Here is a 13,351-nt window from a genome sequence, read left to right as displayed (position 1 = left end):
CAATCTCCACATTAAATATACCAAGTAAGTTGCTCATTTCAGATTGACATGAGGAAGAATTTCTTCTCTCACAAAGTTATTAATCTTTGGAATTCTGTACCGGAGTACACTGTACCAGAGTCAATAATATATTTAACAGAGAGACTGACAGGCATTAAACTATCAGGGAAACAAGAACAAGGAAGTGGCACTGAGGCCAAATTAGATTGACCATAACCTTACTGAATGGTGAAGCAGGCTTGAGAAGCCATGGGCTGATTTCTTATGGTCTTGTGAGATGATCAGATTGCTGATATCTGCTAGGTAGAAAATGTCCTACATAACCAAAGCACCAACAATTCACAATCACTTCCCTGGCTGTAACACTTTCAGTGTTTGCTTAAAGTTGTAATGGACACAAAGTGCACATTAATTATTATCTTGGAGATACAAGAGACAGCAGATACTTGAATCTAGATCAACAAAAGAACTGCCGGAGGAATCCAGTGGATTGAGTAGCACCCGTCGAGATCCTTCATCTGGACCAGAAGTTCCCAACCTTTGTTATGCCATGCACCCCTTCCAGTAACTGAGAGGTCTGTGGACCCCCGATCTGTACTGAAGGAGGATCATGTGGACAACATGCCAAGGAGCGGTGGGAAAGGAAAACAACTTACACCAGGAACAATTCAGCCCTCTGACACACCGGTGTGAGTCCTCATAGAGATCTTCATAGATACAAGGCACATACAGTGGAGCAGCCTCCTCTGCTCCAGCAGAGACCTGGGTCTAATCCCAACCTTTGGGACAGCCTTCACGTTCACCCCGTGACTGCATGGGGCTCTTCTGGGAGCTCCAGTTTCCCTCCATATCCCAAAGGTGAATTATCTTGACCCAAAACATCAATTGTCTATTTCTCTCCACCTGATGAATTCCAACTGCAGTTTTTTTTTGCTGTATATTAAAGTTTGGAAAATTGTCACTTCCTAAACATTTAAAATATTTACATAAAATGCTGGAGAAAGTCAGCATATCAGGCCCCGTCTATAGTTGGCATTTTGGGCTGACACCCTTCATCAGGTCTCAGCCCAAAACATTGACTCTTTATTTCCCTCTATCTATTACTGACTTGCTGAGTTCCTCCAGCATTTTGCATGTGTTGTACAAGATTTCCAATATCTGCAGACTGTATTGTATTTAAGCACTTTCGTTTGGTATACACTAAGTGATACAGCACAGATATTGCAATATTCCCTAACTCAGCAGGTTATATGAAGGCAAACCAGTCATTGTGGCCAGCATTCAAAAGAGGCCCTTTAGCCCCAACGGTCACTGAGAGTTACACTTGTTTCTTACCTGACGTTGACCAGTGCGTGCGTGACCTTGCTTGCCGGCTCCTTCCACTGACCGCTGTTTGTTGAGAGCCTCAGAACTGGGACAGAGCAGAAACAAAATTGACCAATATATGCTAAACACTCTTCCACGGATACATTTTTAGAGTGGACAACATATTGTGCCTATCACACCTCCATGAACAACCTGAAGGAAGGGAGGTTGAAGGAGATTTATTTAGGAGGTTCTGGGAAGTATACTATGGAGAGAGGGACTGAAGTGGCAGAAACCAGCCTGCAACATTGGGGGCTGAAATGAGGGAGACACACAAGACCATGAAACACAAGAGATTATGCAGATGCTGGAAGTATTGAGTAACGCAGAGAGAAAATGTTGGAGAAACTCAGCAGAACAAGCAGCATCTATGAAGAGGAATAAACAGTTAACATTTTAGGCCGAGACCCTTCACCTAGTCCTGATGAAGGGTCTCAGCCTGAAATGCCTCCTGCAGTGATGCTGCCTGACCTGCCAATTTCCCCCAGCATTTTGTGTGCGTGACACACAAAATGCTGGACTAACACTTCCAAGGCTCCAGATTCTTGCAATAAAATCCTCTAATCCCCAATCATTTTAGCCAAAAGGTCACAGGGTTTGTCTCTATCTCCAGAGTCTTCCACAAATAACTCAGTCAGACTCTCCAGTGTGCTATAGAGGGAAAACTGCAGAAACTATTTTTGCAGTGCAGGAGTGAACTGTGACTGCCCATCTACCTTCCATGGCAGACAAAGATTAAAGGGGACATGCTAGTATCAAAATGTACCTCTCAACACGGTCACTAAAAAACTCATCAACTCGTTACCATGATGGCTTTCGTCAAATCTCACACAGGAATAGTAACCCACCCTCAAATAGACTTGCCCTGCTGTAAAGGACTTCGGAACAACCTGAGGTGGTAAGTCAATGCAAGTCCACAACCACCCATAGAGAAAAATGCGAACTCACCCATTGAATACAAGTTATCGAAGACTTGGTGCATTCGAATGATTTCGTAGTAAAGTTCATCGTAACTGCTCGGTGTGGGAAGGAAAGTGTCACCATAGGTAATGAACACGTTGAACAAATTCACCACCTGCAAATGAGAGGAAGGTGCGGCCCAATTAATCCCTCGTCGTGACTGAGGAACGGTGGAAAACACAATGGGTACAACCCTGCCGTCCCACATACCAGCACGAGTCCGAGACCTTCATAGACACAGTGGCACAGGTGCCAGAGACCCAGGTGTTATTCAGGTGTGTGGAGTTTGCACGTTCTCCCTGTGAGTGCATGGGTCTCCCCTGGGAACTCCAGTTTCCTCCCACAACTAAAACGTGCAGAGGGGGTTAATTGTCACTTGGGTGTAGAAGAGTGGTAGAATCTGGGCCATGTTATAGAATTGTGGAGAGGATAAAAAAGGAATAATGCAGTATTGATGTAAATTGACAGTGTGGGCTGAAAGGCCTCTTTCTAGGCTATATCTATGATGCTGTGACACTCCACGATGTTAACTCTACGACTACCGTGAATGTCTGCAAGAAAATGAAATTCAAGGTGGAATATGGTGACATGTAGGCACTTTGATAATAAATTTACTTTGAATTTTGAACAACAGCTGTGATGCTGAGGCGAGCATTACCATCATCTGAACACCTTGAAAACATGAAGATATTCTGCTATCAGAGAACAGATTGAATCTGTTTGACAGCCTCAAACGGATTTGTGGATAGTTTGCATAATCTATACACATCGATTATGCAAACTAATCTATGCAATGTGTATTGCATACATTATATTGCACATTAACATCTCAACGTCAACCTTGTCACATCACTTTAGGACTATTTTATTTCAGTAAGATCACCTTCATTCTTCCAACTCTTAAAGAATACAGGCATAAACTTCGATAAGAGCCGTCTCATTCAGGAAATTAGCTCAGTGAATGTCTCAAATGGTTTTCTATCCATTCTTATGCAGGGCTTTGAAGCTGCACACTTAGGGCTTTGCGGAGACCCTGTGTTCAATCTGCAGGAGCAATCCTAAGCTTCTGGTTGCCAGTCACTATGACTTCAGTCTACGGGTTCTTGCACTGTTACAGTGAGGCTCAACACAACCTGGAGGAATAACATCAAATCTTTTAACACGTGCACATTGCAGCCTGCTGCACTCAGTGTCAAATTCTCCTATTTTAGTTAGCTTGTTCTTGTGTTTTTAAACAGGATTAGCCATTTAAGCTGATATCTGGCAAAATCCAGAGAGTAAGGGCAAAGCTCAAAGTCCAGAGCTCAGCGAGTCCGGATGTAGAAACCTGAGGGTCAAAGACTGGAGGTAAAAACCTGAACGAGTCAGGAGGGCTTAGGTTGATGGAGTTGGGAGTCACAGTCCCAAGGTCAAACCCTCAATCACCATCCCGGCTGAAGTCCGAAGTTGGAGCCTTGGAGTCTGAGAATTGAGGGACAAGGACTAGAGGCCGCCTATGCTGGGGATGTTGGACTGTATGGATGTGTGAGATAGGAATGGGCCTTGTTTTGCTGATCTTGTTTGTTTTGTTACTGCTGCTGTTCCTTGCCCTGTTCTGCTAAATATTGTGGGCATGCTGTGCAGTTGCTGGAATGCGTGGCGACATGTGTGGGCTGCCCCCAGCAACTCCTTCAGTGTGCTGGTTGTTAAGGCAAATGGCACATTTCACTGTGTTTTGATGTACTCATAATAAATAAATTGAATCTGAAATCACCCTCACCTTTTCTCCTTCATTTGTATTCCCAGCCCTCCCTTACCTAAACTCAATTGTCTCTCTTTCTCAGTTGTCGGAAACATTAGCTGCTTCTCTCTGCACAAATGAGGCCTGTCCTGCTGAGTGTTTACAGCATTTTCTGTTCTGTTTTATTTCCGCTTTTCAATAGAATAATTGAAGATAAAACTACAATCTCAACTCCAGTACTGTTAACCTTCCATCCCCCTGCTTATCAGATGTCTAACTCTGCCTTAAAATAATCACAGGCTCTGCTTCCAAACACTCATGAAGCACAGGGAGAAGCTATTTCATAAACACCAGCGATTCTGCAGATGCTGGAAATCCCAAGCAAACATACAAAATGCTAGAAGAACTCAGTGAGCCATGTGGCATCTATGGTGGGGAATAAACAATTGACATTTCAAATTGAGTCCTGATAATTTCCTACAAAATGAAACAGTGTCATGAATGGCTGTGATGCTATACTCCTAGAAGAGCTCAAAGCCTTCTATGAACATGCTTTGACAGGGAGAATGAAAGTAAACCTGTACAAATCCCTGCACCACTCGGTGACTCTGTGATCTCTGAATTGGAGGACGATGATGTCAGGACATCTTTCAAGAGGGTGAACCCTCACAACGCACCAGGCCGTAATGGTGTTCGTGGTTTGGCACTGAAAACCCCTTCCAACCAAATGGTGGGAATGTTCAAGGGCATTTTCAATCTCTCACTGCTTCGAAATGGTGATGATCATGGCAGTGCCTAAGAAAAGCAGGGCAAGCTGCCTCAATGACATGATATTTACTGTGAGAGTTCTGCGAAGCTGGTCATGGCTAGAACCAACTCCTAAGCAAGGACCTGGACCCACCAGTTTGCCTATTGCCACAATGGGTGTGCAGCTGGGCCAATCTCACTGGCTCTACACTTGGCCTTGGATCATCTGGACAATAGGAATACTTAAGTCAGGCTGCTGTTTATTGACTATAGCTGTGTTCAACACAATCATACCCTCAGTTCTAATCAAGAAGATCCAAAACTTGCGCCTCCGTACCTCCTCTGCTGCTGGATCCTCACTTCCTCATGGGGAGTCCGCAGATCTCCTCAAATAATTCCCTCAAGGAAACCATGCTGACTTTGTCCCATCTTGTCCTGTGTCACCAAGTACCCCATAACCCCATCCTTAACCATTGACTCCATCAGCTACCCGGCCACTAAGGCCAGACTACCTGGTCTATAATTTCCTTTCTTAAAGTGTGGAATGACATTTGCTATTTTCCAGTCCTCTGGCTCCATGCCAGAACCCAGTGATTTTTGAAAGATCATTACTAATGCCTCCACAATCTCTACTGCTACCTCTTTCAGAACCCTAGGGTGCAGTTAATCTGGACCGGATGACCCTCAGGTATCTGAGCTCTATGAGCTTGTAACAGAAACTGCACTCACTTCTCTTCCCTCGCACCCTTCAATACCTGGCTCACTGCTAGTGTCTTCTACAGAGAACACTGATACAAAACACTCATTTAGTTCATCTGTCATCTCCTTGGCCCCCTTTATTATTTCTCCACCCTCATTTTCTCGCAGTCCTATATCCACTCTCATCTCTTTTTTTTACATACTTGAAAAAGCTTTTACTATCTACTTTGATATTGTTTGCTAGCTTGCTTTCATATTTCATCTTTTCTCTTCTGATTCTTTTAGTTGCTCTCTGTAGGTTTTTAAAAGCTTCCCAATCCTCTGTCTTCCCATTAATTTTTGTTTTATTGTATGTCCTGTCTTTTGCTTTTGCATTAGCTTTGACTTCCCTTGTCAGTCACGGTTGTACTATTTTAGCATTTAAGTATTTCTTTGTTTTTGAAATACATCCATCCTGCACATCCCTCATTTCTCCCAAAAACTCACACCATTGCTGCTCTGCTGTCATCCCTGTCAACATCTCCTTCCAATTTACTTTGGCCAACTCCTCTCTCACACTATAATTTCCTTTAGTCCACTGAAATACTGCCACATCAGACTTCACTTTCTCCCTATTAAATTTCAATTTGAACTCAATCATATTGTGGTCACTGACTCCTGATGGTTATTTTACCTTAAGCTCCCTAATCAGATCCAGTTCACTTCATAACACCCAATCCAATATAGCTGATTCCCTAGTAGGCTCAACACCAAACTGCTCTAAGAGGCCATCTTGTAGGCATTCAAGAAACTCATTCTCGAGATCCACTTCCAACCTGATTTTCCCAATCGGCCTGCATGTTGAAATCTCCCATGACTATCATAACATTGTCCTTTTGACACATCTTTTCTATGTCCTGTTGTAATCTGTGGTCCACATCCCAGCCACTGTTGGATTGTCTGTATATAACTGTCATCAGGGCCCTTTTACCCATACAGTTTCTCAACTCAACCTGCAAGGATTCAACAACTTCCAATCCTTTATCACATCTTTCTACAGATTTGACGCTATTCTTTCCCTCCAGAGCCACCCCATCCCCTCTGCCGAACTTCCTATCCCTCCGATACAACTTGTAACCTTGTAATTCAGTCCCAACTAGAACCATGATTCAGTGATGACCACAACATCTGTAAAAGTGCAACAAGATCATCCACCATACTTCTTATACTCTTCTTCAGCTCTATCAGATTTCTAAATGGACAATGAAGCCATAAACAGTAGTATCTGTATTTTTCCTCTCTTTTTGCACTACTTATCTAATTCCATTTTCAATTTAATTAATTTAAATATACAAGATGGTGCCAGCAACCAATGGTGACACCCTGCAGACAGTCCACAAAAGTACTACTACTTCATTTAAACATGGTTCTACTACGAAACTGGTTGTGATTGGAGCCTGCAATTTATACTTTGATGTTAAGTTTTTGGGCTGATCTGAGTGTCAGCCTGTGATCTGGCGATTTTGCTGTCTCGGGGAATTCAGTGAGGTTGAGAGAGGAGTGTGTGCCGTAATGGGCAGAGCACAAATCCACGATTGGTTGAAACATGGAATAAAATTGACACCGAAGAGGATGAGAGTGGAAGATGAATGGGTGTTCAGCTCTGTGTGCCTGCGCTTTACCGGTGCAAAAGGTGACTTCAATCTACATATAGATTAGGTGAACCAAATTGGTAAGGGTGCTGAGGAAGAGGATTTCTTGGAATGTATGCGGGATGGTTTTCTGAACCAACATGTCGAGGAACCAACTAGAGAGCAGGCCATTCTAGACTGCGTATTGAGCAATGAGGAAGGGTTAGTTAGCAATCTTGTCGTGCGAGGCCCCTTGGGTCAGAGTGACCATAATATGGTGGAATTCTTCATTAAGATGGAGAGTGACATAGTTAATTCAGATACAAAGGTTCTGAACTTAAAGAAGGGTAACTTTGAAGGTATGATACATGAATTAGCTAAGATAGACTGGCAAATGATACTTAAAGGGTTGACGGTGGTTATGCAATGGCAAGCATTTAAAGATCGCATGGATGAACTACAACAATTGTTCATCCCAGTTTGGCAAAAGAATAAACCAGGGAAGGTAGTGCACCGGTGGCTGACAAGGGAAATTAGGGATAGTATCAATTCCAAAGAAGAAACATACAAATTAGCCAGAAAAAGCGGCACACCTGAGGACAGGGAGAAATTCAGAGACCAGCAGAGGAGGACAAAGGGCTTAATTAGGAAGGGGAAAAAAGATTATGAGAGAAAGCTGGCAGGGAACATAAAAACTGACTGTAAAAGCTTTTATAGATATGTTAAAAGAAAAAGATTGGTTAAGACAAATGTAGGTCCCTTAGTCAGAAACAGGTGAATTGATCATGGGGAACAAGGACATGGCAGACCAATTGAATAACTACTTTGGTTCTGTCTTCACTAAGGAGGACAGAAATAATCTTCCAGAAACAGTAGGGGACTGAAGGTCTAGTGAGATGGAGGAACTGAGGGAAATACATGTTAGTAGGGAAGTGGTGTTAGGTAAATTGAAGGGATTAAAGGCAGATAAATCCCCAGGGCCAGATGGTCTGCATCCCAGAGTGCTTAAGGAAGTAGCCCAAGAAATAGTGGATGCATTAGTGGTAATTTTTCAAGACTCTTTAGATTCTGGATTAGCTCCTGAGGATTGGAGGGTGGCTAATGTAACCCCACTTTTTAAAAAAGGAGGGAAGAGAGAAACCGGGGAATTATAGACCAGTTAGCCTGACATCGGTGGTGGGGAAAATGCTAGAATCAGTTATCAAAGACGTGATAACAGCACATTTGGAAAGAGGTGAAATCATCGGACAAAGTCAACATGGATTTGTGAAAGGAAAATCGTGTCTGACGAATCTTATAGAATTTTTTGAGGATGTAACTAGTAGAGTGGATAGGGGAGAACCAGTGGATGTGGTATATTTGGATTTTCAAAAGGCTTTTGACAAGGTCCCACACAGGAGATTAGTGTGCAAACTTAAAGCACACAGTATTGGGGGTATGGTATTGATGAGGATAGAGAATTGGTTGGCAGACAGAAAGCAAAGAGTGGGAGTAAACGGGACCTTTTCAGAATGGCAGGCAGTGACTAGTGGGGTACCGCAAGGCTCAGTGCTGGGACCCCAGTTGTTTACAATATATATTAATGATTTAGACGAGGGAATTAAATGCAGTAGCTCCAAGTTTGCGGATGACACGAAGCTGGACGGCAGTGTTAGCTGTGAGGAGGATGCAGGGTGACTTGGATAGGTTAGGTGAGTGGGCAAATTCATGGCAGATGCAATTTAATGTGGATAAATGTGAGGTTATCCACTTTGGTGGCAAGAACAGGAAAACAGATTATTATCTGAATAGTGGCCGATTAGGAAAAGGGGAGGTGCAACGAGACCTGGGTATCATTGTACACCAGTCATTGAAAGTGGGCATGCAGGTACAGCAGGCGGTGAAAAAGGCGAATGGTATGTTGGCATTCATAGCAAGAGGATTCGAGTACAGAAGCAGGAAGGTTCTACTGCAGTTGTTCAAGGCCTTGGTGAGACCACACCTGGAGTATTGTGTGCAGTTTTGGTCCCCTAATCTGAGGAAAGACATTTTTGCCATAGAGGGAGTACAGAGAAGGTTCATCAGGTTGATTCCTGGGATGGCAGGACTTTCATATGAAGAAAGACTGGATCGACTAGGCTTATACTTGCTGGAATTTAGAAGATTGAGGAGGGATCTTATTGAAACGTATAAAATTCTAAAGGGATTGGACAGGCTAGGTGCAGGAAGATTGTTCCCGATGTTGGGGAAATCCAGAACGAGGGGTCACAGTTTAAGGATAAATGGGAAGCCTTTTAGGACCGAGATGAGGAAAAACTTCTTCACACAGAGAGTGGTGAATTTGTGGAATTCTCTGCCACAGGAAACAGTTAAGGCCGGTTCACTGGCTATATTTAAGAGGAAGTTAGATATTGCCCTTGTGGCTAAAGGGATCGGGGGTATGGAGAGAAAGCAGGTACAGGGTTCTGAGTTGGATGATCAGCCATGATCATACTGAATGGCGGTGCAGGCTCGAAGGGCTGAATGGCCTACTCCTGCACCTATTTTCTATGTTTAATCTATATACTTACAGTAATTCATAGTTTTTATGTATTACAATGTACTGCTGCTGCAAAACAACTAATTTCACGACACATGCCAGTGACATTAAACATGATCCTAATTCTGAGGTTGCCGGCTGGTGGCGTAGAGGCATCGGCGCCGGACTTCGGAGAGAAGGTTCCTGAGTTCGAATCCAGCCGGCTCCCTTGCACACTTTCTTCCGTGCTGGGTCGAGTGTTGAGCTAGCAACTCGGCCTCGTAAAAGCAAGAAAGCCCGCTTTAAAAAAAAGCTGTCCCGATGGCGTCCCGATGTCTCCACTCGGAGTTAAGGGCTTTCTTCTTCCTAATTCTGAAGCGTTGCCTGATTGGCTGAGTTTCACCAGCATTTTGTGCATGCTGCTTGAGAAAATATTTCCCTGCAGTTTTGTCCTAAACCCCTTATTTTTAGACAATTATCAGGATCAGATTAATTATCACCAGTACATGATGTGATTTTTTTTGGATTTGCAGCAGCAGTACGAATATATAAAATTAAACTGCAAAAATATAGTGAAAAAAGGAATAATAAGGTAATGTTCAGAGTTTGTTCAGAAATCTGATGGCAGAGAAGCTGTTTCTGAATCATTGAGTGCAGGTCTTCAGGCTCTTGTACATCCTCCCCAGTGGTAGTAACGAGAAGAAGGTACATCTCAGATGCTAGAGGGCCAAGATCAAGTACAGTATTCAGGACTTAACAGCACAGGTGACAGACTGGATGGTTTCCATCATGTGATTGTCTGTGTGCGGGCAGGTAAGGCAGTGAGGGAGGTGGTGTATTATGTGTGTCTGAGAGGCTGGGGTCAGTAAGAAATGAACATCCATGCTGGGTTTCAAAAGAATTTATATAAAATGGTCAGGTGACATTCATCTGCCCTGTTGCTAGGATCTTGTTGCTAGGTAACAAGAACAATCCCTTACTTGTTAAAAAAGAATCCTCCATTCTGTTTACAGCTTGGAACCTCTGTTATTAATAAAGAGAAGGGGCTGCAGGATTTGTTGCCAAGTTCAGGGGCATGTAGGTGACCCGGTTAGAAACAAAGGCTCTGATAACCAGACCCTTTACTTCACAGTTTTCGGGCTATCAGAGTCCCAGGCACTCGCTGTATTCAGGAACTGGGAGAGGCATCTTGTCAGTCATCTTCCCTGGACACTTCCTGGCAATCCCGAAACAGCGATGGGAGCACGATTGGGCAGACGGTGTGGCCACACTGTCAGGGTGCATCACACCGCCCGAGGGGACGCACGATCACGGTGTCAGTCATGAGAGTAAAACAGCACAAAAACAGGCCTCTCGGCCCAACTGTCCCATGCCCAACAAGACATTCCTTCATGCTAGGCCCACTAGCCTGCCACTGGCTTGTAACCCTGCAGCCCCTCCCCTCCATGTAACCATCTAGATGGCTCTTCAATATTCCAGTTGTATCTGCCTCAATGAATTCCTCTAGCAGCTCATTCCAGGTACTCACTATCCCCTACCTTCTGTGTAAAAGAGGTCACCTCTCAGGCCTCTTTTAAATTTCTACCTCCTTGTCTTGCACGAGCCCTCCTGTTTTGGACTCCGCAATGCTTCACCTTATCCACACCCCTCATGATCTTATAAAATTCTGTGATGTCACCTCTCGTTCCCCAATGCTCCTAGCAATAAAGGTTCAGCATGGCAACTCAGGCCCTCTAATCCAGCCAACTCCCCGCTCCAGGCTGACAGTCTCGTTCAATAATAAGGCCACCAAAACTGGTCACGGTACTCCACGAGTGATCACACCAACAACCTACAGAACTGCAACACAATGTCCCTATTTCTAACCTCGATGCCCTGACTGAAGGCCAGCACATTTAACACCTCCTCCATCACCCCGTCTACTTGTGCGGCCACTTTCAGTGAACTGTGCCACCAGGTTCCTCACTCGGCAGTGCCCCGCCATTCACTGCATAGGTGCCACCCTGGTTTGATGGTCAAAAATGCATCACCTCACACTTATCCAAGCTGAAAACCATTTTCCATTCCTCAGTCGTCTGATGAGCTGACCGATCAAAATTTCTGTAACTCATTGTAATTCCTTGCCTCACCATCAACAAGACCCTGAATTTAGCATCAGCAAACTTGCTAACTGTGCCATGTACAGTCACAACTTACTATAACTCCATAAGACCATAAATCATAGGAACAGAATTAAACCATTTGGCTCATTGCGTCTGCTCCACCATTCCATCATGGCTGATTTATTATCCCTCTCAACCCCATTCTCCTGCCTTCTCCCTGTAACCTTTGACACCCTGACTAATCAAGGACATATTAACCACCACTGCATTAAATCTATCCAATGACTTGGCCTCCGCAGCCGACTGTGGCATCCGCTGACTGTCTCTATTCCAAGGGTAATCCTTCTATTCTGAGGCTGTGCCTTCTGATCCTGGACTCCGACACTGTAGGAAACGTCCTCTCCAGATCCACTCTACCCATCAAACCAATGGTACTCGCAAACGCGACCAACGGCGACAGTTCACAGAGCTACTTCTTTCAAATATGGTTCTACTGCAAAGTTGTGTGTCATTGGAACCCGTGGTTTGCATTTTGACGGTGTGTTCTTAGGCTCACTGAGCAATTTTGCACTTTGCTGTCTGAGAGTGTTTACTGAGGTTTGGAGCGGAGAATGTGGCCTGAAAGCCTGGAGGTAGAGTGGATGTGAAGATGGTGTTTCCTATGGTGAGAGAGTCTAAGACCAGAGAACACAGCCTCAGGATAGAGGGGCGTTCATTTAGAACAGAGACGAGGAGGAATTTCTTTAGTCAGAGGGTGGTTAATCTGTGGAATTCTTTGCCACAGGCAGCTGTAGAGGCCAAGCTTTTATGTATATGTAAGGCAAAGGTTGATGGATTCTTGATTGGTCAGGGCATGAAGGGATACGGAGAGAAGGCAGGACACTGGGGCTGAGGGGAAAATTGAATCAGCCAGGATGGAATGGCGGAGCAGACTCAATGGGCCTAATGGCCTAATCCTGCTCCTATACCTTATGGTCTTATGAATGGTAGGGGTATGAAGGACAATGGTCCCATTGCAGATCGATGAGAATAAGCAGTTTAAATAATTTTGTCTTGGACTGGATGGGCCAAAAGGCCTGTTTCTGTGCTGTACTTGTCTATTACTCTAGTTAACTGTCAGTCTTTGTCTTGGTATAGTTTTCATAAATACTATTGTATTTCCCCCCGTAAATGCCTGCAAGAAAATGAATCTCAAGGTACTATAAGGTAACATATATGCACTTTGATAATAAATTTACTTTGAACTTTGAAACCCACTAGTCACAGGCTTCCAGAGCATTAACCTTCATCCTCTGCTTCCTATCATAGAGCCAATTCTGAATGCTCTCCGTAAGCACAAGCCCTGTATCTCGTGCAACTTAATCTACCAGATCGGCCTACCACGCCACACCTAGAAAAAGGCTTTACTGAAGTCCACATGGACAACATCACTACCCTACCTTCATCTAGGCCCTCGGTTACCTCTTCGAAAAACTCCAAATGATTGTCAGATATGACCTCCCATACCTAAAACCATGTGAAGTATTCCTGATCAGGCCTCGATTATCCAAGTGATGGCAGATCTTGTCCCTCAGAATTTCCTCCAGTAATTTGCCCTCAAATGAAGTCAGGCTCACTGGCCTGTCCTTACTACTCTTCTTGTACAATGGAA

General features: G+C 44.1%; 1 protein-coding gene across 1 annotated transcript in view; it reads right to left on the bottom strand.

Moving 5' to 3' along the window:
• Window positions 1-13,351, bottom strand: part of armh3 (armadillo like helical domain containing 3) — a 187,180-nt gene that overhangs the window by 70,527 nt on the left and 103,302 nt on the right. The window contains exons 22-23 of the mRNA XM_073026947.1: window positions 2,314-2,440; window positions 1,336-1,411 (exon numbers count right to left, since the gene is read on the bottom strand). Coding sequence (XP_072883048.1) covers window positions 1,336-1,411; window positions 2,314-2,440 — 203 coding nt within the window. The remainder of the gene's footprint in view (window positions 1-1,335; window positions 1,412-2,313; window positions 2,441-13,351) is intronic.

The sequence above is a fragment of the Hemitrygon akajei genome, chromosome 23 (assembly GCF_048418815.1).
Source record: "Hemitrygon akajei chromosome 23, sHemAka1.3, whole genome shotgun sequence".
In the NCBI taxonomy this organism is placed as follows: Eukaryota; Metazoa; Chordata; class Chondrichthyes; order Myliobatiformes; family Dasyatidae; genus Hemitrygon; species Hemitrygon akajei.
The sequence above is the reverse complement of the archived record's forward strand: the minus strand, read 5'-3'. Positions and strand labels throughout refer to the sequence as shown.